This window comes from Dermacentor albipictus, chromosome 8 (assembly GCF_038994185.2).
Source record: "Dermacentor albipictus isolate Rhodes 1998 colony chromosome 8, USDA_Dalb.pri_finalv2, whole genome shotgun sequence".
Lineage (NCBI taxonomy): Eukaryota > Metazoa > Arthropoda > Arachnida > Ixodida > Ixodidae > Dermacentor > Dermacentor albipictus.
The window spans coordinates 101,331,039-101,354,708 of NC_091828.1; the positions used below are offsets into that span (position 1 = coordinate 101,331,039).

At 45.9% G+C, this 23,670-nt stretch overlaps 1 protein-coding gene across 11 annotated transcripts in view; it reads left to right on the top strand.

Annotated features, from left to right (window-relative positions):
• Positions 1 to 5,496: 5,496 nt before the first annotated feature.
• The window catches only part of LOC135913743 (oocyte zinc finger protein XlCOF6-like), a 63,339-nt gene continuing 45,165 nt past the window's right edge, over positions 5,497 to 23,670 (top strand). For 3 of the 11 annotated variants that reach the window (XM_070523848.1, XM_070523849.1, XM_070523853.1), the window contains exons 1-2: positions 5,497 to 5,916; positions 6,359 to 6,565. In XM_070523848.1, coding sequence (XP_070379949.1) covers positions 6,373 to 6,565 — 193 coding nt within the window. In that variant the 5' untranslated portion in view covers positions 5,497 to 5,916; positions 6,359 to 6,372. Of the gene's footprint in view, positions 5,917 to 6,358; positions 6,566 to 23,670 lie in introns of those variants that run through there. The other 8 variants (XM_070523846.1, XM_070523847.1, XM_070523842.1 and 5 more) reach the window with 6 other exon arrangements.

A 23,670-nucleotide genomic window follows, 5' to 3' on the forward strand; every position in this document is an offset into this window, starting at 1 on the left:
GTGATCGGCATGGGCAGAGAGATAGATGGATAGTGATCTAAAGAAAGGAAGGACGCTTCATTCTGCAACCCGTGAGGGAGGACGGCGAAGCATCGTCAGGGGAGAGGGAGTCGGCGCCGCGATGCGCCTTGCACCGGTCCCCGCACAGCGCCAATGCGCGCGTGGCGCACCACCTGTCGGGGCAGCGCCGTACATTGAGAGGAGGGGGTCTTCTGTGTTTGCCGCAAAATGGCTCTGCGTGTGCGGAAAGCGCAGAAGAAATGTAGTGGAAACGTACTTCGCTACGCGTTTAACTGCGAGTTCTGTAATTTACATGCTCATAATTACTGATATACACAGCAGTCTAGCTTTCTACGCCATGTTTGTAAAGCAGCACCACATTCACCAGAGGCGTTTTTGTCCCACTTTGAGGGATCAGACTCATTGCTGAGTAATAAAAACAACAAAAAAAAACTCATTGCTGAGTGGTAGCGTCTCCGCCTCACACTCCGGAGACCTTGGTTCGATTGCCACGCAGCCCATCTTGCAAGTTGTTTTCATTGATGTATTGCCTGTCGAAATGTTTCGCTCACGGTCAACGTCGACGACACAGGCTTTTCTGCGACACGAGCTCCTTAACGCTATCGCATTAAAATGTGCCCTACCACTGGTCTCCCAAGGTAAGGCTGCTGCCCAGTTGCAAGTGTATATTCCTCAATTATGTCTAGGGCACACCTTGAGCAAAAGGTAGACTGAAATTAATGCGCCACTGAGAATGTACTTGGGGCTTCAACAAAGCAGCTAAAAGCCTCCTTAGAGTGAAGAAAGAGAATTGTGTGTTTTGGGTCTAGGTGCGCAGAGCTTGCAGTTGCTCATGGGTGCTATTTAAAATATTTTACATATTTCAGCTAGTTCTTGGTTTTAGGCAAAAAAAGAATTTTAATGTATTCTGCATCATTTCCACCGTTAGATACTAAAACCCAGGGTACCACAGGTTCTATTTCTGATACGCGATTTCTTCACGGGCAACTACCCCTCTCAAAAAAATCTTCACAGCAGCTTAACCCCTACCTCTCTTTAGAAAAGCCATCGCACTAGTCTTTGAACACTAATTACACAGAGACTGCTTGCGATGTGATGTTATGCACGTCATCACCATACAAAGAGGAAAATTTAACAATAGCAGTATGACAGATACACAACAAAGCAAAAGGATAAAGCATGACACATACGGCCATCAATGCTCATGTCTTCATTTCAATGCAGATGTCTTTAGCAGTGAATATGTCTTCATTATACCGAGTGTCATATCACAAAAGCGAAGGGCAAAGGTCTTTGCATTCTAAACTGACAAATGTGCTCTAATATGTTTCAGCGCAATACACAATGTGTTTGCCTGCATCAGGGCAACTGCTTTCCTTGGCAGTTTTCACGCAAGTGAGTCTCCCCCATTTCAAACAGAATTAGCTAGTAAGACCTAGTAAGCGTTTCGTAGTAGCTGGTAGAGAAGCAAGAGTAAAAAGTTAAAAGTATGCTATTCGATTAGATATATACAGATTGTCTTACGGTGAAACATAGCATGGATGCAAAGCAGCTCCTCGAGAGGAACGCTGATCTGACGGCTAGTTACGAACTTCCACGCGTGCGAGTGCCCCGTGTTTGGTGGTCACCCACTGACAAAATGACATTGATTGTGTTGTAAATGGGTGGCGACACTACTGGTGCAGAAGGCTCGCTTAGCTTTCGAAGACTGCGAAATGACGTAGCTATTGAAGAACTAAACAGTTCAGAGAAAAAAATTCACCGCCCAAGCACTCCGTAACCAGCGAAGCTGAGACATGCGGCCCCATTGGTTATCACTGGGTTAATCCCGACGGTTCATTAAACGACGGCTCGATTGAGGGATTCTCGGTACGCAGTTGCTGCTTGTGCGTTACACGGCACACTAGGTCCGTACGTACCACACAATAAACTAAACAAGCTTCAGGATATCACGTACCTGGCGCAGGTCATGCACAGACACACTCATATCCGAACGCCTACGTATACTCGCACATTTATCTGGACAGAGTAACTCCGTACTGTCACCTGTGCGGCGAGCTAGCTTCGCCAAGTCGCATCTCTGGGACTGTGAGGAGGACCCCACCCCCCTTCTTCCAATCCCCTGGCCTCTCCCTCACCTTCATCGTGGGCTCAAGTGCTGCTTAGCTTCAGCCCATGCGTGCAACACCGATCCGTGGAGCGAGCCGAAGAAGTCGCCGTCACGCATCGCCTGGCGGCCATCTGGCCTACCTGACGAGCATATGAATTAGCTTCCCACTCTAACGAACAAAGTTGTCTCTCGCTCTTGTGCTAGGCTGCAAGAGCCTAGCTGTTCTTGTGCCCGGGCTACAGCATTGGCGCAGCATAGACAAGTTCATTCTCGGTTCTCCTCGCGGCCTTGCTGATCGAAAGCTCCCTGCTCCTAAGGAGCACGTATTACGTGTGGCCTACCCATTTCGGAGCAGGAGTGAAACTGCTGTGCGCGCGCTCGGCTACGACGGAGAGTAACGAGGTCAATACTGGTGCAGCTAATCCAACATGGCTAATCGCGCGCCTCTCTTTCACCTTTTTTTTTTTTGTGCATGCGCATGGGGTTGCACCGGAGGAGTTCCCGGCGTACATGCAGGCGCCCGACAGGCGGACGAATCGACTAGCCATATACAGCTTCGCTTGTGGGGATGCGCGACTCTCACGCCTCCCCTGAGATCTAGTTTTCCCGCACGGCTCGCGTGGCCTGGCGGCCGCGGCGGTCGGAGTGGTTGAGGCGCAGTGCGAGAGATGGCGCGAGTGTTGCGCTGCTAACGCCGCCGATAGGCGGGGTTACCGTATAGGTGTTCTGTGGGGTTACTTAGTCGCGGGAAAGACAGGCCCTATGGACAGGCTCTTCCTCTTGAGCGGCGGACTGGCGAGCTTGGCGGACGTCACGCGCGTGCTGCGGCGATCCATGCTTCTGCGATACCGTCTCGCGTGGCCGCCTTCGAGCGCGCCACCGTTCGCGTGACCCTACGCGCGAACGACCAGGCGTTGGGATCGATCCAGCATGGGGTGAACTTATTCGCTCGTTATCCGGTCGCGGTGAGTCGGACTTCTAGATTTATCGCGCGCCCATCGGCATGTTTTGTGTATAGCAACTCGGCTGGCAGGCATTGATCTATGAAAGGTGCAATAAATGCCCTTGTGATTGTTTGCACTGCTGTGTTGTCGTTTCTTTGTCCCAAGAGTACGGGAGGAGAACACCACACACTCTAAAAATGACCCGCGTGAACATTCGCTTACGAGGTGGACGAAACAACGGGTCAAAGCGTCACGACCACGTCCGAAATAGCTCTGAAGGTCTGCCATACCCGCCGTGGTTGCTCAGTGGCTATGGTGTTGGGCTGCTGAGCACAAGGTCGCGGGATCGAATCCCGGCCACGGCGGCCGCATTTCGATGGGGGCGAAATGCGAAAACACCCGTGTACTTAGATTTAGGTGCACGTTAAAGAACCCCAGGTGGTCAAAATTTCCGGAGTCCTCCACTACGGCGTGCCTCATAATCAGAAAGTGGTTTTGGCACGTAAAACCCCAAATATTATTATTAAGGTCTGCCAGTACATTTATTAGGCGCCTCGGCGCGCGTAATGTGACAGGAGACAGCCGATGCGCGTGCACATCATTAAAACAGGACAGACAGGACAAGGCGCGCCTTGTCCTGTCTGTATTGTTTCTTGTGTGCCGTCACTAGAGAGTTTTAGTATAGCGTAAAGCAGCAAACGCAAAGAGTTAGCGTTAGCGTTAGCGTTGCGTGCACCACACTGCGCATGCGCTATACGTAAACGCTGCTGGAGCTCTTACGTACGTATTTTCAGGATTTAGCGTTGAACGCTAACGCACGCAAGGGGAGCCTTACGTACGGCAAGATGGCGGCGCCAGTCGAAGTGAGAGCAGCCCGCTTCGGATCTATCGAGTCGTCTGCCTGCACTGCTAGGCTCTATCCTTCCCCACTAATGCTCGTGTTCGCCTTAGATTTGTGTGATGAAGCTTCGGCAGCGGTGCACAGGTGACAAATGGGCGTTGTTTACGATATACGTTCTCGATTAGCGGCGCAGTAGGCTTAACAAGAGGGTTTGCTCATAGAGTTAGTAGAACAACTCTATGGGCTTTCTAATGTTTGCTGTAGCCGCCTCGAGATGGCGCCCAAGTGTATTTCGCTCGTTCGCTTGGTGTAAAGCCGCATGTCCCGTTTTCCGCGGCAAAACAAACTAGTGTGGTCGGTGCTGTGGTAACGATGCGTGTGCGCTTCACCAAGGACGACGACATGAACCTCCTGAAGGAGGTTTCGCAGCGATTGATGCTTTGGAAAAGCTTGACTTAGGGACACACTTGCGGATTCGGCATTGGATCAGCTCGACATTTTGTGTGGATTTGGCTTTTCAGTACTTTGTGTTTTTACGTCTAGATGGTGCCGTATATGTTTGCGTTAGCGTTAGCGTTTTGCTCCGTTCCGCTATTCTAAAACACTGCCTTGTGCCGCGTGGTGCAGCCTTTCTTTGCGTTAGCGTTGCGTCGCACGCTAACGCTAACGCAAGCGTTTTACGCTATACTAAAACTCTCTACTATTGGCACTTCACCTAATGAAAACATACTCTTATGTCTAGTGACAGTGGCCCCTTTTCACTTTTAGCATGCTTCACTGCACTACTTGTGAGTATGCTTCACCGCTAACGAACATCTACTGCGGCGAAGCTGACTTTAGGAAGCCGATTTATTCAGCGTTTCTTACTCGGTAGGAACGCTTACCAGGCTTGGCAAAGTTTAACCACACTTACTGCATTAATTTCGTTTCTTCTTTTTAACTTTCATATCACGGAGACCCTGCATCGCGCAGTAGCAGGGTGATGCCACGTCTTAATCCTTCTAGCTGCGTCAGGAAAGAGTATGCAGCAGGCACGACGCCACTGGCTGTTGTTGGGAAACTTCAAGAGATGCTCTTCCGCGCAGTGATGCCATTTGTCTTATTAAAAAAATGCAGGTGACGATTAAATGAGCTGCAACAAAGTTGTAAAAAAGGAGTAGCAAATTTAAAGCTGATCTATGACCACATTGCTAAAGTGAGAAAACAAGCGCGATATAACACGATCTGACGGAACAGCTCCTCATGCCAGTGTTTCATTACGTCCTCGTTCTCTAGCGCATCCTTCCCTGAAAAAGATTACTGAATAGTTCTGTGAACGCAATCGCGATCCTGACGGAGGCAATGTCACGGTCTCCACGGCCCACTCCACAGCTAGGCCGGTTGCAATTTGACGGCCACGAGGCAAACTATGCGCGCAATATACTTAACTGTAACGCATCAAGCGGGTGACAGCCCCAACCATTTCTTACGCGCATAAACAGTGGAAATGTCAATAACGCACGCTGTAAGTGGGCATGCAGCCGGCAGTGCACAAATAGGCGGATGTGACGTCGTAATGCAGACGTTCTGGGCCGCTTTTGTCTGCTGTGAACTATATGCAGCCATAGAGATGGTTGCAGCAGTCGAGGCCCAACTTTCTGTAACTGCGTTCAACGTAGAGCCGTTGCATTGTGTCTACCGTTTGTGATTTGTTTAAATCAGATGGGTGCATCTGCGCTACGGCTGAGATATTATAGTAAATATGTCCCTTTTTTGCATTATAGCCAATAATAGCCACTCCGCAGCCATAGCTCCAACTTTTATCTATCCACGCTCTAGCTTCAGCTTCTTCTTCCTTCGAAATTCAAAATGCTCTAGCCTTACCGCAGCAAGCACATGATTATTCTTCGTTGTTGTTCTTGTACCTCACGTTCTAAGGCATCCTGCAGTCGTATCACCACCACTGTGGAAGGTACAATTTCGTTTCTCCAATGTGCTACCGCAACGCTTCTGGAAAAAGGGTGAGTGTAAATCAGTATGGAGGTGCTTTGGGTGAGACTACTTCTACGAGTTTTGTACGATTACCTGTTATTTTGCTGACACTTGTAGGAAAGTTTCCCCATTCGTGCTGTACAAGACAGTCTCAAAATGCGAGCTCTCGCGCAACAGTTTCCACCGTCTCGCTTAAGTCGGAGATCCACCTATTCGTACCTTGGATAAGCACTGCTGCAGTTCCATTGCGCTGTCCTTAGTTGAAACAATTGAGGGTCACTTTTAGTAATGTGCAACACGCGTGTGTTAAGTCGCGATGTAACAAAAAGGTGGCACCTCCCACGCGCCAACACATGCGCACTGAACTGTTAATGCTGCAAATGCTGTTTCGTGTGTCTCTTCTTCAGCCACCATTATTCTCACGTTTTCTGTTGCTAAAAGGACTGTAATCACTCCAATTCTTTTTTGCAGGCCTCACAAATGCGATGAGCCTAGCTGAAAGTATCACTGCCAGAACGGCATGCCACGCCCCTCCCATCGTCGTCGGTAAGGTCGAGGTTAGCACACAGTGCAGCTTCCCTCTGGTTGACAAGTCTGTTGGGTGCTCCTTCAGAGCAGGCAGCGAGTCAAGGAGCGTGCAGACTACGGAGACTGTGGATCAGTCACACTCCACTACAGGTGGGCAGTGACCGGCACTTCTCTCACATTTGCTTGTTTGTGCGAGTTTGTGGTAAATAGCCAAGTTTGCCTAGTTAGTGCGAGTTGCCCAAGTGTGTATGACATTATGCTGCCGAGGACATATTAGTTGGTTTGTGATTCTTGTCTGCATTCTGATTGGGGGAAGACGCCAAAATACTGCTCTCTTGAGCACACTGAAGCACCTTAGGTGGTAGAGCTTAATCAAGAGCCCCTTTGCCCTGGTGTTGTTATAGCTCTTATGTTGCTTTAGGATAACGTTAAACGCAGTGAGTCTCTTAGTTATGCGTAAACCAGTATATTAGAGTAAAAACGTGAATATAGATCAGTGCAGAATGTAAGTCGACCCCTCTGCTTGAGGTCAATAAAATTCAAACAAAATTCTTTAATGCAGTTAACTACAACACATGCTTCGTTTTATCGATATGCTCATTCACTGGTGTGCATCAAACATGTCCACTTACGAACGGCTGATCCAGATCGCTTTGAATGAATTGACACTTTGGGCAACTGAAAGCATCTTCTGTTTCTCCACTGGAAAAGCTGTAGCTGTGGTTCTTTCGCAATAGAAAAGGGGCTTACAACCATACGTTATGTTGAAACTATATGAAGCCATACTGCTAGTCATACAAGTCCACAAGTTTTGAGGGGTTTTATTCAATAAGAAGCTGAACTTCCTAGTGCACATAGATAGTCTGAAGATTAAAGCAAGCAAGACACTTAACATTCTGAAGGTCCTGTTCTGCAAGCGCTGTAGCTCCAACTGCAAATGTCTTCTATATATACAGGGTGTTTCAGCGAACACTTTCAAATATTCTTAAAAAGAAAACCTCTTCAGAAGGAACCTGCTAGCTGTGGCGGACACCAGGAGGTATCAAGGGAGGGCTAATGAGTGAGCTGATTAATTAAACTTCGCTAATTAACTTTTTAATTACAAACCCTTTGTGGCTATCGTCAATCCTGAGTTTGTAGCCTTGGAGAAGACGATGTCATATATCAGTTTTTAAAACAAAGGAAAGTCGTCTAAAGCTTTGCAGCACAAGACAACCTGACGTTTTTTCCGCTCATAAATGAAACTCTGCGCTTGAGGAGTGCCGGAAGTTCCGAGCATACCCAATGTCCACTGGTGACGTGTTGCAATGACTGCGGCAGCCAGTTCAAAATGTACGTGCTATTTTCATTAGCTAGGAAGCCTCGACGCTCAGCATAGGGTGCAGCCAGCGTTATCTTTTGCTTACTTATTCGGTGGACTAGTCATCGACAACTACGCAGCTGTCGATATCAAGATGCTGTTGGGTGCTGGCCTGGCGCTCTGCCAATGCAGTTGCCTCCAGAAGCAGTCCCTTAATTAATTTCCACTCACATTACGCTGGCTTCGTTAAAAGAATAAAGCCACACTTTTGTTACAGTGCAGAGTTTTCTTTTAGCGATGCCGATGTTGTGACATGCAACTCTCAGGAGTTATTTTTACGTGGTATGGGCTTGACAGCTAAAATAAACGTTGACAGTTGACATTTTAATGCATTTGAGAACTATTCAAAAAATTTTGGTATTCAAGAATTGTGGCTATTTAATTCGTTATTTGAAAGTTTCTAATATTGACACACGCCTAACTAGAAGGTTTGGAAATGTGCATTGCTGCCGATCGCATCCCTGTAGCATCCCTGCAGCCTCCCTGTCTCCATCTGTGTAGCGGGAACACATGACATCAGTCAAGCAAGCTAACCAATTGACTACTCACTTTGCATCATTGATAATTGTTTCAACATTAATGGTGAATGAATATTCACAATAGTTGGAACGTTGATTAACTTATTTCTATAAAAAATGTAACAGAAAGACAGTACACAAGAATTTATCACAACACTCACGTACTTCCGAAACAGCAAGTATAATCTACTTGTGCTACAGCTTGCTCCCTGTTGGTCTTGAAGTTTCTTTCCGTGACCGTCCTGAATTGCCCTTATTGCGTTTTTGGCTGGAAATCTGGCGATTGACGACATGTCAAGCTGAGATATTCTGTCGCAGATTGACATGTTATGTTTTAATTTGCTGCTAGTATAAGTTCTCGGGAGCAGCATAATGGTGAACACGTTTTTTTAAATGTTGAGAATGTTTTGCACTTGGTTACTGCAATATCACCTCAGTGCTTGGCTGATCGAGCTCTGCGCCAATATGTGGCTGCCCTGCATGCAAGTTGCTCCGGTTTCCATCTCCGCCTATCCGTAAAAATGCCCAGCTCCCCTGTGTTTTTCGTAATACTGTACCCGCTTAGCGTCCCAACAAAATGCTCACCATACACGCTGCTTGGATAGTTCTTGCGGGTATCAACGACCAGGTGGCTACTGCTTAGGTTGGAGAGGCATTGCAGGCTGGCTCCAAGTCGCTGGAAGTGGGCTTCACGTACATCACATCATAACGAAGAACCGGTAAAGGCGGAGCTTAGCCCTTGTTGCTCGGCAAACGAGTTGAACAGGAAAAGCATGGGTAGGGAGGAGGGTAACTTGTAATTGTCCGTGACTCTCTAATTATGAGGTGCTTCCCTTGAATTCTGGCGAAAACGTTTTGCTCTAGCTGTACCCGACATGTCTACAGAATTTGTCCACACCATCCTAGGGACCCGTTAACTGGTAAAAAGGGAGCATAAATGGATCGGGTCACTTTTTATGTTCTTGATCGCAAACGTTGGCTTCGGGAAACCATACAAAATGCAATCGTTTCAACGAGGTGCTACTGTACTTGCAGTATCGTGCTAATGTAAATCGCACATTACATTTTCAGCTGATGATAATAGCATGACTCTGTTTATGAAGTACACAAAATCGCCACCAATGCCACTCATCAAGCTTTTAATGGTGTGTATTTAGGGCCTCTTTAAATGTGGGACTGACAAGCCCAATTGCACGATGTTCCTGCGTAATCTAGGCAGCTGCAGGGGCATTTTTAGCAATGAGATTGCAGTCAACTACAGTGTCCGTGCTCATGTGATATTCATTCCTGTAAAGGCACAACAAATAAATGTTTATCCATCAGGTATGCCCTCAAAAGCTGAATGTGTGATAATATACCAAGTCAAGATAAATTCTGATAATTACATGACTTACTCAGCTGCATTGGTAATCTCCAAATATACTGCTGCCTATTTGGAGTTGCAAATATATGTAGGCAATAGGCAACAAAGCCGGATATAGCATTGAGCAAAATAATTATGTTGATTGTAGAAATAATGTGGAAAAGGGAAAAAAAAGATAATATGCCAAAGGCATTGTCGCATCTTCCAGATTACCTGTGTAGTGCCTTACTTTATAGGGTTTTTATTTATACTTTATAGGGTTTTTTAATTAGTTTATAGTGTTTAGTTTATAGTGTATAGTGTTACTTAGTTTACAGGGTTTTATACTTTAAAGGGTTAATTATTTAGTTCGCCGTTTGGACAATTAAACCATCCTCCCCCCAAGCAATAGGATGAAAAAGCTTAATCGTAACGTGAAGAGACGGGTGGTCATCGCAATATGTACAAAATGATTAGATACCTACATCCTGATGCACTGAAACCACACCTATGTCTATTTAATGCCACGTGGACAGCTGGATATATTCCGTCTTCGTGGAATGAAGCCGTAGTCATTCTAAGACTTAAGGCAAGGACCAGTGCTCAGCCACCAGCTGCACGCCAGTAACCCTAACAAGCTGTCTGTGCAAACCGAATGAAAAAAATAAACGAGCACTTAATCTGTTTCCTAGAAGATAACAAAACACTGGACCGCTTCCAGTGTAGTGTTTGAGATGGTAGGTCCGCAATAGATCACCTTGTTCACGTTGAGGCACAAATCAGAGATGTGTTTATACATAAGCAGTTTTTACTTTTGGCATTTCGAGGTCTAGAGAAAGCGTACAACATGGTGCTTCGGGATTCTGCAAGATCTTTCCGCGATGGGGGTCCGTGGAAATATGTTAGACACAGTCGAAAGCTACTTGTCTAACCTCACATTTCGTGTAGGAGTAGGCACTGCTTTATCTAGAACATTCACCCAGGTAGCTGGCATGCCGCAAGCGGGTGTGCTTAGTTGAACGCTCTTTGTTGTAAAAATGAATTCCCTGTGTAGAGTCATTCCATGCACTATATTTTATTGTATGTCTGTGACGTGCAGATAGGTATCATATCATGTAATATTTCTATCTGCGAATGACAGGTGCCGCTTGTATTAAATAAATTGTCTGAATGGGCGAATGTAAATGGATTTAAAATGTAGAAAAGTACATGCATACTCATTTCAAACGAAAGAGTCGTGACCACCAGTACCAAAACTCACAATCAATCGAGAGGAACTATCTGTGAGCAGCGAACACAAATTCCTGGGAATAGTTCTACACTCTAAGTTTCCCTTTATCGTCCATCTTAGATGATCCTTTTAAACATATTGTCACGCACAACATAGGGTAATGATGGAAAATGCCTCCTGAACTTGTACAGGAGCCTTGTCTGCTCTCGCCTTGACTGTGGTGCTATAGTCTGTCATTCTGCAATGCCAAGCGCACTAAATATCCTATACTCTGTGTACCATTTAGGTGTCTACCTCACAACTGGTGCCTTCAGGACAAGCCCTGTATTAAGCCACTATGTAGAATCAAACAAATTGTCATTCTGTCTACAGAGGCGATATTCCACCGTCACATATTATCTGAAGGTAAACGTGAATGCTGAACATCCTTGTTACACAACTGTAAACGATGAGCCCTGTGCCGTACTTTTTGATAATCGGCCCACAGCGAGGGAGCCCCTTCTTACTGCATGTGAGGAATTTCAATGAAGAAATGCGTGAGCCACTTCTAGAACACCATCGAATGCTTCCAGCAAAGCTGTCACCGCCGCGGCAATGGCAGCTTGTGGAACGTGACGTCATTTGTTGAAGTCACTAATAGTGCTCTTGAGATGCACGTTTTAATCTACTTCCTTGAACTTTGGTCGAAGAACTGCTGTCAGGAGTTTTACACTGATGCATCAAATTCACAGGCTGACGTGTCTTATGCAGCAATCGGTCCTTTTTAGAGTCCGGCATATTGCATTGCCAAACCGGTATATTTATGGCTGAAGCCTATGCGCTATTGTCGGCTGCGAGGCACATCAAACAAGTAAAGCTAGAGAGGCCAACTGTACTTACAGACTCATTAAGTGCTAACAAGGCTTCAGTATCACTACAAAAGCATTAAAATCCTGTAATTAGTGACCTTTATAGACTCCTGGGCTCTGTTTATGCATCTCATCAACATGTCACAATATGCTGAATGTCAGGGCACAGAGGCATCAAAGGTAATATGCTCGCCGACGAAATAGCCACATCCACAATAACAAAAGATTTCAACTCATTCATAGCTGTTCCCGCCATAGATTTGAAACCTTTCCTTAAAAAAATTAAACCCTGTTGGCAATGCATGTGACATGCCCAAACCTCAATTAAGTTTAATCTATTTAAAGCACAGTTAAGCACTTCCCTATTAATAATAAAATCACGACAAACCGATGTGCTGTTATGTCGAGTAGGAATAGGGCACATATACTGTACACACAACATCTTGTTGACTGGCGACGAACCTTCTACATGTGGCAGATGTGGTGAAATGCTGACCATCATCTATGCTCTTGTGGAATGTTGGGAAGCAGAAATTCACATGAAGACACACTTTCCTTTAGCTTACCGACAGCGTATCCCCTTACATCCAGCACAGTTTCTTTGCAAAAACCCATTAGTCGACACCCAATTTTTGAATGACATTCTTACATTGCAAGTTATCAGTAAAAAAATATGTAGGACAGCCTTTACCAGAGGCTGTTGCTGCATTAGGTACACCTTATAGAGCATGTTCCTCCAGGCCCTTGCATTCAACATTTATTATCATAGCTCGCATCTCTGGTCATTGTTGTTTTAATACTTACATATTTTATGCGTTAAAGTGACTGATTTTCGGCCTATATACAGCCTGCTACATTCACCATTCTATAGTACATTACTCCATTTCATAATCAATTCATTGAAAACCCATTACCATGTGTATGGTGCACTTTGGCCATATCTGGCCCTTGCGCCATAAAACCCCATACATCAATCAATCAGTCAGGTTTGTTTAGACCATTATTTGCCCGTTTCAGCAATCATTTGCCACAATGTTGCGATGGCAGAGCACAAGGAGCAGAATATAATGCATGCCAAATAGTTTTCGCTTTGAGCAAAACTGCAACTGAAGATGTCGTACATTGTTAAGCCTATAAGGACGACACTGAATAAAGCTCAGGAAGTCAAATAGTCTTCTCAGATAAAGAATTTTGAGATCACTAAAAAGAAGCTACATGGGCAACTCGTTTCACACTGAGAGGAGGCTGTTTTTGCAAACATTTGAGGGTTGTATGCAGTTATTTCTGGGGGTTATATACACGCAATTTTTTGTGCGAAAGCAGTATGTCCAGTACACGAAAATCTGCCAGCGGCAGCGGTGACACCGAGCGGTCATGCCAAATATTGCCGATGGTGCAGAGTAAAAACACGTCAAAAATTCTCAGATTGACTTCAAATTTATCAGGGAGGTTGCTGCAAACAAAGTAAATCGAGGGCTATGAAAAGAAAATTTTGTAAATTTCGGTCTTGGTGGGAAATGATCCTGGGCCTCCGAGGAATGGGAAGAGCATGCTTCCCCGATGCCACAGTGGCTCCATGGTTCTGCTTGGCTGAAGGTGTGCCTTGTGCATGTGTCATTGCACATATCAAGTCTTACTAAAGGTGTGGCCCAATGTGTGCTTCAGTGGGCATGAGACGGTGCAGCCAAAGGGAAGGAGGCCTTCGTTTGTTCCACCATACCTGAAATCACCCTCAAGACCTCCCAAATGAAAAAAAAAGAAACTAAGCTCATCATTAGTTTTAGTAACTGTGTTTTCTGCATTTCATAACATTACTTTTCTTCTATTTATGCAGCATCCAGGCCTTCTATTTCTTCATCAACAGCCAATGGTCACAATTCACTGCAGGGACTCCTCCGCCAAGATAATCTCTGTGACAATGAAGCTGATAAACTGTTTTGTCTGGAAGCACATGCCAGGGTCCGTACTGGCGAGCATCCTTTTAAGTGCCATTTATGCCCTAAGAGCTTCTCCAAAAGAGACAATCTAAAGAGCCACTTGCGTGTCCATATGGGCAAGCGACCATTTCAATGTCCTTTATGCCTTCAAAGATTCCCGCAAAACTCCAAGGTCAAGGAACACCTGCGCACGCACACAGGCGAGAAGCCATTTCAGTGCCCTTCATGCCCTCAGTGCTTCGCATTAAAGGCCAACCTTAATGTCCACCTGCGCACCCACACAGGTGAGAAGCCATTTCAATGCCCTATATGCCCTCAAAGTTTCTCGCGTAAGTCCAGCATGAAAGACCACCTACGCACCCACACAGGCGAGAAGCCATTTCAATGCCCTTCATGCCCTCAAAGCTTCTTGCGAAAGCCTGACCTGAAAACCCACCTGCGCGTCCACACGGGTGAGAAGCCATTTCAATGCCCTTCATGCCCTCGAAGCTTCTCGCGTAAGTCCAGCATGAAAAACCACCTACGCATCCACACAGGCGAGAAGCCATTTCAATGCCCTTCATGCCCTCAAAGCTTCTCACATAAATCCAGCATGAAAAACCACTTGCGCACCCACACAGGTTAGAAGCCGTGGCGGTTCCTTCATTCCTTCGGAGCTGCTCTTATAAGTCCAGCATGAAAGACCACCTGCGAAACCACACAACGAGAAGCCATTTCAATGCCCTCAATGTCCTCAGAGCTTCTCTCAAAAGCCAGACATGAAAGACCACCTGCACAACCACGCAGGAAAGAAGCCATTTCAGTGGCCTTCATGCCCTCAAAGCTTTTCGCATAAGAACAGCATGAAGGAACACTTGCAAACCCAAACAGACGTGAAGCTGTTTCAATGCCCTTCATGCCCTCTGTGATTCTCGTGCAAGTCCAACATGAAGGAACAACTGCACACCCATGCAGGCGAGAAGCCATTTCATTGCCCTTCATACACTTGGAATTTCTTGCTGAAGAATGCCGTGAAGTAAAAACTGACCATTCATACAGGTGACTGACCTTACTGTTCTGCCACCTGCTCCAAGTACTTTGCACTTGCTGATTACTTGAGCAGACATAAGAGGACACAGCACAACAGGCGTTGAACTTAGGAATCTATAGATATGGAGAATGCTACAGGGTGTTCTGCTGCATCATATAGGACAAGTGTCCCTATGTGCTCTTAAAAAGGCCCTACAATGGTTTCTTTGTGTCACCATATTCGCTCTAGATCTATTGTCAGCATGTCATAAGACAAAGAGCAGTAGAAATAATGAAAATCGACCCACACAAGCGCATTATCGCTCATAAAGAAATTCAAGATATACAGCACAAAGAAAACAAGAGTTAAGCTCAACCTCCGCTGGGATTTTAGCCGCTCTAAATTCCACATTTCACTTTGCTATGACTTGATGTGGCGACGTCAATGAATAGCAGCTGGACATCAGCAAAAGTCGGCATGCCATAGTTGCCAAGTCTGCTCAGCCTTTTCATGGAATACCCATTGCCTCCACGATCTGGTGACTGTACGCAGATGGAATAAATCCCACAATTGAACAGACAGATGCCATTGCAGCCGCACAACCACCAGAAAACCAGGAATAGCTTCATTCTTTGCTCGGAGCTGTAAACTACTACAGTTCATTCCTGCCTCTAGTGTCTGCGCTGGCCCATCCCTTGTACAGACTACTGTGTTGCAACCAGACTTGGGCGTTGACAAGTGCCCACGAAAGATCCTTTCATGACATCAAACCTGTGCCAGCGGCAACAGAGGTCCAACAGAGCAGCATAGTGACACGTCTCACCAACAAGGAAGGAAAAGTTTATTGCCGGAAAGTATGACTGTCACTTGAGTGAAACTACAGGAAGGAGTTCTGGAAATACCCGAGATGTGGTCATAAGCTGGTCACGAACACATTCACCACAGAAGGCCATACACAGAAATTTGAGCGCCTGGAGAAAACAAAGATAAACTTATACATGCTCTTCTTACAAATATAGAAACGTATCGGTAGAAGTTTACACCTACAGTGGTCTTACTGCTATATCTATCCTCCTTGTTACATCTGGCTGGTACTATCTGTGCAAGTAAATGTTGAGCTGCAATGTGGTAAAACTCCCCAAGAACATTCTCGTGAAAGTGATATGCTCGGTGCAAGCAATGGCTGGAAATTTCACATTGGGTTTGAGCAGGCTTCTTGTCACTTTGATTAATTATTTAGTCGGCAAATGCCTCTTTCAGAAAATTTCTTGGACACCACTTCACACTAAGGCATAAAATGTACGACATAAGGGCTAACGTGAACAAAATTCTTGTCGAATTTTTTCAGGGTACCAGGTCACGGTGAAATCCAATACATAGTTGTGGTTCACTGTTGCACTTGTGCATTAAGGTGCGAAACTGCTGCACATGATTTTTTGTTTTTTTGCTATAAAACTATGGCACACTTTTCATCTCGTGTCACGTGCCCGAAAAGTAAATTTAGTGAATACGTGTGCGGCACCATGGAGAATACAGACACTAGGAAACATGACAGCACCAGAAAACATGACAGCGCCATGCTGACAAATGCAGCTACATATAGTATAACCGCTTCAGCTGCTAGCAAATGTGGTGGTGGTGTACTACTGGGCAAAGGCCATCACTACCCTGAACGGTGGGATGCTGAAGGACACGGCCAATCGATGACTTACCTGGGCCAACATTTTGATACTTTTTGCTAGATTTACTAGCCATAGAAGCTTCAAGTACGTACTTTATATAGTGGAAAACTTCTTTCAGTCAAAACCTCCTGATAAATGTACTTTGTTAAATCATCAAAAAAGCCACATGATTTTCAGTGAAGCTAAGATAGGGTAACAAAAATATTTTTTTAAATCGCTGGTTTTGTAAATTGAGATTTGCTATTTTAAGGTTTGTCTGTATTCACATTGTTGCTATGAAGCAGCTTTAGAATAATTGATGTTATCTTTGGTGGCTGTACTTCTGTATATATTTCCTACATCTGCGTGACTAATTCTTTCAGTATTATTATGATTATTTTTTTTTTCATATGAACTTTTCCTATTAGGCTCATGTGTTCGTTGCCTCTAGGTTCTGCTATGTCTGGTGTTATCTTGGAGACTCTGATATTGTTCTATTTATGCTTCTTCTTTCCACAAATAAGTACTTGTTTACAGCAATTGATTTTTAAGGAGTTTACTTGGCGTTGGAGGACAAAATAAATGCCTGTGTTTAATGAGTGTTCATTGTCTGTTCTTGTTGTTATTTTAGTACCCTCATGACAGCATGCAATGCAGTTATTTTAGCATTTAATTGCATTTGGGGCTCCAAGAGAAGTGATGGCCAGCATTGCTAAGCCCAGTGGAGGGAGGGAGAGAGATATGTATGGGCCGCACGCCGCTTTGTGAGAGTGAGGATGATGTGGCGTCACGACGATGCTCTTTCCCCTCACGCAACTCCTGGTGTTCTAGAGTAGTGACAGCAGGTGTGCCTGTTCACCTGCTCTGCTTCGTCGCGGCACGCTCTTGAGGCACGTGTCACAGCCAATGGGATTTTAAGTGCCGTTTCCCTGAGGCTATAGACACCAGCTTTTTCGCTCAATGCACAATTTGATGCTTTCTCATAAATAATCTCTAGAGAATAACAATGACATGTTTATGTTGAGCTCACATTCGCGCTTCGTCTGCAAGGTCTGTGCTGTGCAAGGTCTGTACTGTGCGAGGCACGCAACGATGGAGCAGCTGCAAAGCTCAGGCGATAGGCAAAGCAAAAGCGGTGTTTTAAACATGCACCCTTAGAGTGCCACTACATTACAACATGCTGATCCGCACACGGCAAGGTGCCCACACAGTTGTATTTCCCACATGGTCCTGTTATGCTAACGTGTGGCTGATAGTAAGAGTGGGTAATCGAAAGACTGCTTCCGAATGCCCATAATCATTTCAAGTCCGTGGCACTTTCATGTTCTGCTTTGAATGAACACATGCGGTATTGTGGTTCCCTCAGACTTTTTCTTGCCCAATGCACGTAACGTGTACTTTCACAGCGGGGCTCGGTGTGCTTAGACTAAAGCAATGTCATTTTAATTTTGCTCGCAACTCACGGCGTCTGTAGCTTCTTTGGATATAGTGTACTTTAATTATAAAGTACAGCAAGTCTAGTTAGCAAATTTTATTAGGATGTGAGGTTTTATGTATTTTTTTTATAATTGAGAGCTTGGTTAAAGCGAAATTACTTGATTAAATCAAGCAACATACCATAAAATCTGTGCAAGAGCAAAAAATGTCACTTTTGCCTACGTTCACACTTATTGTAGCAGTTGAGCATGTACTCTGCCTTCCCGAGAGAAACAATTAAGCATTCTTAAAAGCTATACGGCAATGATACTTAAATCACCAGAACTCAATTAAACCTACTATATCCACATTTTGCTTTTTAATTACTGCAAATCAGGCAAGACAGTTGATTCTAGGTTTTCATTGCTCATAAATGTCACAGCTAGAGTATCGAACGGCGTCTAATATAGTGCAACAAAAACAAGGATACAGTACAAGAAATTGAACAAACATAATTTGGCGCTTGTGTGTCTGTGTTTCATTTCTGCTTGTGACCTTGTTTTTCTGCACTTCACTACATTCTATGATTGACCAAGAGGCCCACATTTCTACCCTTGTAGAGAACAGAAAATTTCGTTAGATTGAGATTTGAATGTGTATATCTGACGGGGGGGGGGGAGGTGTAGCTCCTCGAGTCACGATGTCTGCATCATTCATGGGTGCAAATTTTTTTTTTGCCAATTCTGTCCAGTATAGCGGCATCAAAAAAAAACCACAGAAACGGAGCTCAGGTCAATTGATGCTACTTACCCAATGTTACTTCACTTGACTCAATCAGACTGCAGAGTACTGCTACACATGACAGCTTTATTTAATACTTTAGTACTGCTACACATGACAGAGGCAATTTTTGGCACATGTTCAATGCTCTGTTGTGTTAGCAATGGTGAAGTAGTTGTTTTGTTTTAATCCTTGAACGCTGGTAAAGGAAGCATTTTTTGTAGGGGTGGACGAATATTTGAAGTTTTGCATATGAATAGTATATTACCCGCTAAGTATTTGTATGCTAAAATGATTAACTATTTGGCATTTTTGATTATGTAAAACTAGCCAGATATCTTGCAATAACGCGGTGTTAAAGTTGCTACTGTTTTTCATCTGCCAATAAAGAATCGCATGGTATGACATGGTAATAAAAGTTGGACGCCAACCACAAAAATGAAAAGATTGTTCAAGTGGAGCTTTGTACACAATCATTGTGAACAAAGTTGCCTAGTTATATAAAATTGGAGCACGCTTAAGCTTCGCCTTCAAGAGTGGAACGCGACAGCGTTCCCGTCGACCCGCCAAGGGGTGTAAGACAATGCGCTACGGTGCAGCGATCACTTACAAGGCGCCCCGCATCGAACTTTGCACCCACCAATCACGCGGTGAGCGTCGAGCAACGCAGCGTTCGGCGCGACAACGAAACGTGCGCCTGAGCAAGCGGAACGAACCTAAGAACTGGGTGTCTCGGAGGGGGAAATGATCTATGCCAGCCAAACGTCGTGATCGGCATGGGCAGAGAGATAGATGGATAGTGATCTAAAGAAAGGAAGGACGCTTCATTCTGCAACCTGTGAGGGAGGACGGCGAAGCATCGTCAGGGGAGAGGGAGTCGGCGCCGCGATGAGCCTTGCACCGGTCCCCGCACAGCGCAAATGCGCGCGTGGCGCACCACCTGTTGGGGCAGCGCCGTACATTGAGAGGAGGGGGTCTTCTGTGTTTGCCGCAAAATGGCTCTGCGTGTGCGGAAAGCGCAGAAGAAATGTAGTGAAAACGTACTTCGCTACGCGTTTAACTGCGAGTTCTGTAATTTACATGCTCATAATTACTGATATACACAGCAGTATAGCTTTCTACGCCATGTTTGTAAAGCAGCACCACATTCACCAGAGGCGTTTTTGTCCCACTTTGAGGGATCAGACTCATTGCTGAGTAATTAAAACAACAACAAAAAAAAACTCATTGCTGAGTGGTAGCGTCTCCGCCTCACACTCCGGAGACCTTGGTTCGATTGCCACGCAGCCCATCTTGCAAGTTGTTTTCATTGATGTATTGCCTGTCGAAATGTTTCGCTCACGGTCAACGTCGACGACACAGGCTTTTCTGCGACACGAGCTCCTTAACGCTATCGCATTAAAATGTGCCCTACCACTGGTCTCCCAATGTAAGGCTGCTGCCCAGTTGCAAGTGTATATTGCTCAATTATGTCTAGGGCACACTTTGAGCAAAAGGTAGACTGAAATAAATGCGCCACTGAGAATGTACTTGGGGCTTCAACAAAGCAGCTAAAAGCCTCCTTGGAGTGAAGAAAGAGAATTGTGTGTTTTGGGTCTAGGTGCGCAGAGCTTGCAGTTGCTCATGGGTGCTATTTAAAATATTTTACATATTTCAGCTAGTTCTTGGTTTTAGGCAAAAAAAGAATTTTACTGTATTCTGCATCATTTCCACCGTTAGATACTAAAACCCAGGGTACCACAGGTTCTATTTCTGATACGCGATTTCTTCACGGGCAACTACCCCTCTCAAAAAAATCTTCACAGCAGCTTAACCCCTACCTCTCTTTAGAAAAGCCATCGCACTAGTCTTTGAACACTAATTACACAGAGACTGCTTGCGATGTGATGTTATGCACGTCATCACCTTACAAAGAGGAAAATTTAACAATAGCAGTATGACAGATACACAACAAAGCAAAAGGATAAAGCATGACACATACGGCCATCAATGCTCATGTGTTCATTTCAATGCAGATGTCTTTAGCAGTGAATATGTCTTCATTATACCGAGTGTCATATCACAAAAGCGAAGGGCAAAGGTCTTTACATTCTAAACTGACAAATGTGCTCTAATATGTTTCAGCGCAATACACAATGTGTTTGCCTGCATCAGGGCAACTGCTTTCCTTGGCAGTTTTCACGCAAGTGAGTCTCCCCCATTTCAAACAGAATTAGCTAGTAAGACCTAGTAAGCATTTCGTAGTGGCTGGTAGAGAAGCAAGAGTAAAAAGTTACAAGTATGCTATTCGATTAGATATACAGATTGTCTTACGGTGAAACATAGCATGGATGCAAAGCAGCTCCTCGAGAGGAACGCTGATCTGACGGCTAGTTACGAACTTCCACGCGTGCGAGTGCCCCGTGTTTGGTGGTCACCCACTGACAAAATGACATTGATTGTGTTGTAAATGGGTGGCGACACTACTGGTGCAGAAGGGTCGCTTAGCTTTCGAAAACTGCGAAATGACGTAGCTATTGAAGAACTAAACAGTTCAGAGAAAAAAATTCACCGCCCAAGCACTTCGTAACCAGCGAAGCTGAGACATGCGGCCCCATTGGTTATCACTGGGTTAATCCCGACGGTTCATTAAACGACGGCTCGATTGAGGGATTCTCGGTACGCAGTTGCTGCTTGTGCGTTACACGGCACACTAGGTCCGTACGTACCACACAATAAACTAAACAAGCTTCAGGAGATCACGTACCTGGCGCAGGTCATGCACAGACACACTCATATCCGAACTACTACGTATACTCGCACATTTATCCGGACAGAGTAACTCCGTACTGTCACCTGTGCGGCGAGCTTGCTTCGCCAAGTCGCATCTCTGGGACTGTGAGGAGGACCCCACCCCCCTTCATCCAATCCCCTGGCCTCTCCCTCACCTTCATCAAGGGATCAAGTGCTGCTTAGCTTCAGCCCATGCGTGCAACTTCGATCCGTGGAGCGAGCCGAAGAGGTTGCCGTCACGCATCACCTGGCGGCCATCTGGCCTACCTGACGAGCATATGAATTCGCTTCCCACTCGAAACGAACAAAGTTATCTCTCGCTCTTGCGCTAGGCTGCAAGAGCCTAGCTGTTCTTGTGCCCGGGCTACAGCATCGGCGCAGCATAGACAAGTTCATTCTCGGTTCTCCTCGCGGCCTTGCTGATCGAAAGCTGCCTGCTCCTAAGGAGCACGTATTACGTGTGGCCTACCCATTTCGGAGCAGGAGTGAAACTGCTGTGCGCGCGCTCGGCTACGACGGAGAGTAACGAGGTCAATACCGGTGCAGCTAATCCAACATGGCTAATCGCGCGCCTCTCTTTCACCTTTTTTTTTTTGTGCATGCGCATGGGGTTGCACCGGAGGAGTTCCCGGCGTACATGCAGGCGCCCGACAGGCGGACGAATCGACTAGCCATATACAGCTTCGCTTGTGGGGATGCGCGACTCTCACGCCTCCCCTGAGATCTAGTTTTCCCGCACGGCTCGCGTGGCCTGGCGGCCGCGGCGGTCGGAGTGGTTGAGGCGCAGTGCGAGAGATGGCGCGAGTGTTGCGCTGCTAACGCCGCCGATAGGCGGGGTTACCGTATAGGTGTTCTGTGGGGTTACTTAGTCGCGGGAAAGACAGGCCCTATGGACAGGCTCTTCCTCTTGAGCGGCGGACTGGCGAACGTGGCGGACGTCCCGCGCGTGCTGCGCCGATCCATGCTTCTGCTATACCGTCTCGCGTGGCCGCCTTGGAGCGCGCCACTGTTCGCGTGACCCTACGCGCGAACGACCAGGCGTTGGGATCCAGCATGGGGTGAACTTATTCGCTCGTTATCCGGTCGCGGTGAGTCGGACTTCTAGATTTGTCGCGCGCCCATCGGCATGTTTTGTGTATAGCAACTCGGCTAGCAGGCATTGATCTATGAAAGGTGCAATAAATGCCCTTGTGATTGTTTGCACTGCTGTGTTGTCGTTCCTTTGTCCCAAGAGTACGGGAGGAGAACACCACACGCTCTAAAAATGACCCGCGTGAACATTCGCTTACGAGGTGGACGAAACAACGGGTCAAAGCGTCACGACCACGTCCGAAATAGCTCTGACGGTCTGCCAGTACATTTATTAGGCGCCTCGGCGCGCGTAATGTGACAGGAGACAGCCGATGCGCGTGCACATCATTAAAAGAGGACAGACAGGACAAGGTGCGCCTTGTCCTGTCTATATTGTTTCTTGTGTGCCGTCACTATTGGCACTTCACCTAATGAAAACATACTCTTATGTCTAGTGACAGTGGCCCCTTTTCACTTTTATCATGCTTCACTGCACTACTTGTGAGTATGCTTCACCGCTAACGAATATCTACTGCGGCGAAGCTGACTTTAGGAAGCCGATTTTTTTTCAGCGTTTCTTACGCGGTAGGCCCGCTTATTCCGCTTGGCAAAGCTTAACCACACTAATTTCGTTTCTTCTTATTAACTTTCATATCACGGAGACCCTGCATCGCGCAGCAGCAGGGTGATGCCACGTCTTAATCCTTCTAGCTGCGTCAGGAAAGAGTATGCAGCAGGCACGACGCCACTGGCTGTTGTTAGGAAACTTCAAGAGATGCTCTTCCACGCAGTGATGCCATTTGTCTTATTAAAGAAAATGCTGGTGACGATTAAATGAGCTGCAACAAAGTTGTAAAAAAGGAGTAGCAAATTTAAAGCTGATCTATGACCACATTGCTAAAGTGAGAAAACAAGCGCGATATAACACGATCTGACGGAACAGCTCCTCATGCCAGTGTTTCTTTACGTCCTTGTTCTCTAGCGCATCCTTCCCTGAAAAAGATTACTGAATAGTTCTGTGAACGCAATCGCGATCCTGACGGAGGCAATGTCACGGTCTCCACGGCCCACTCCACAGCTAGGCCGGTTGCAATTTGACGGCCACGAGGCAAACTATGCGCGCAATATACTTAACTGTAACGCATCAAGCGGGTGACAGCTCCAACCATTTCTCACGCGCATAAACAGTGCAAATGTCAATAACGCACGCTGTAAGTGGGCATGCAGCCGGCAGTGCACAAATAGGCGGATGTGACGTCGTAATGTAGACGTTCAAGGCCGCTTTTGTCTGCTGTATAGAGTATAGAGTT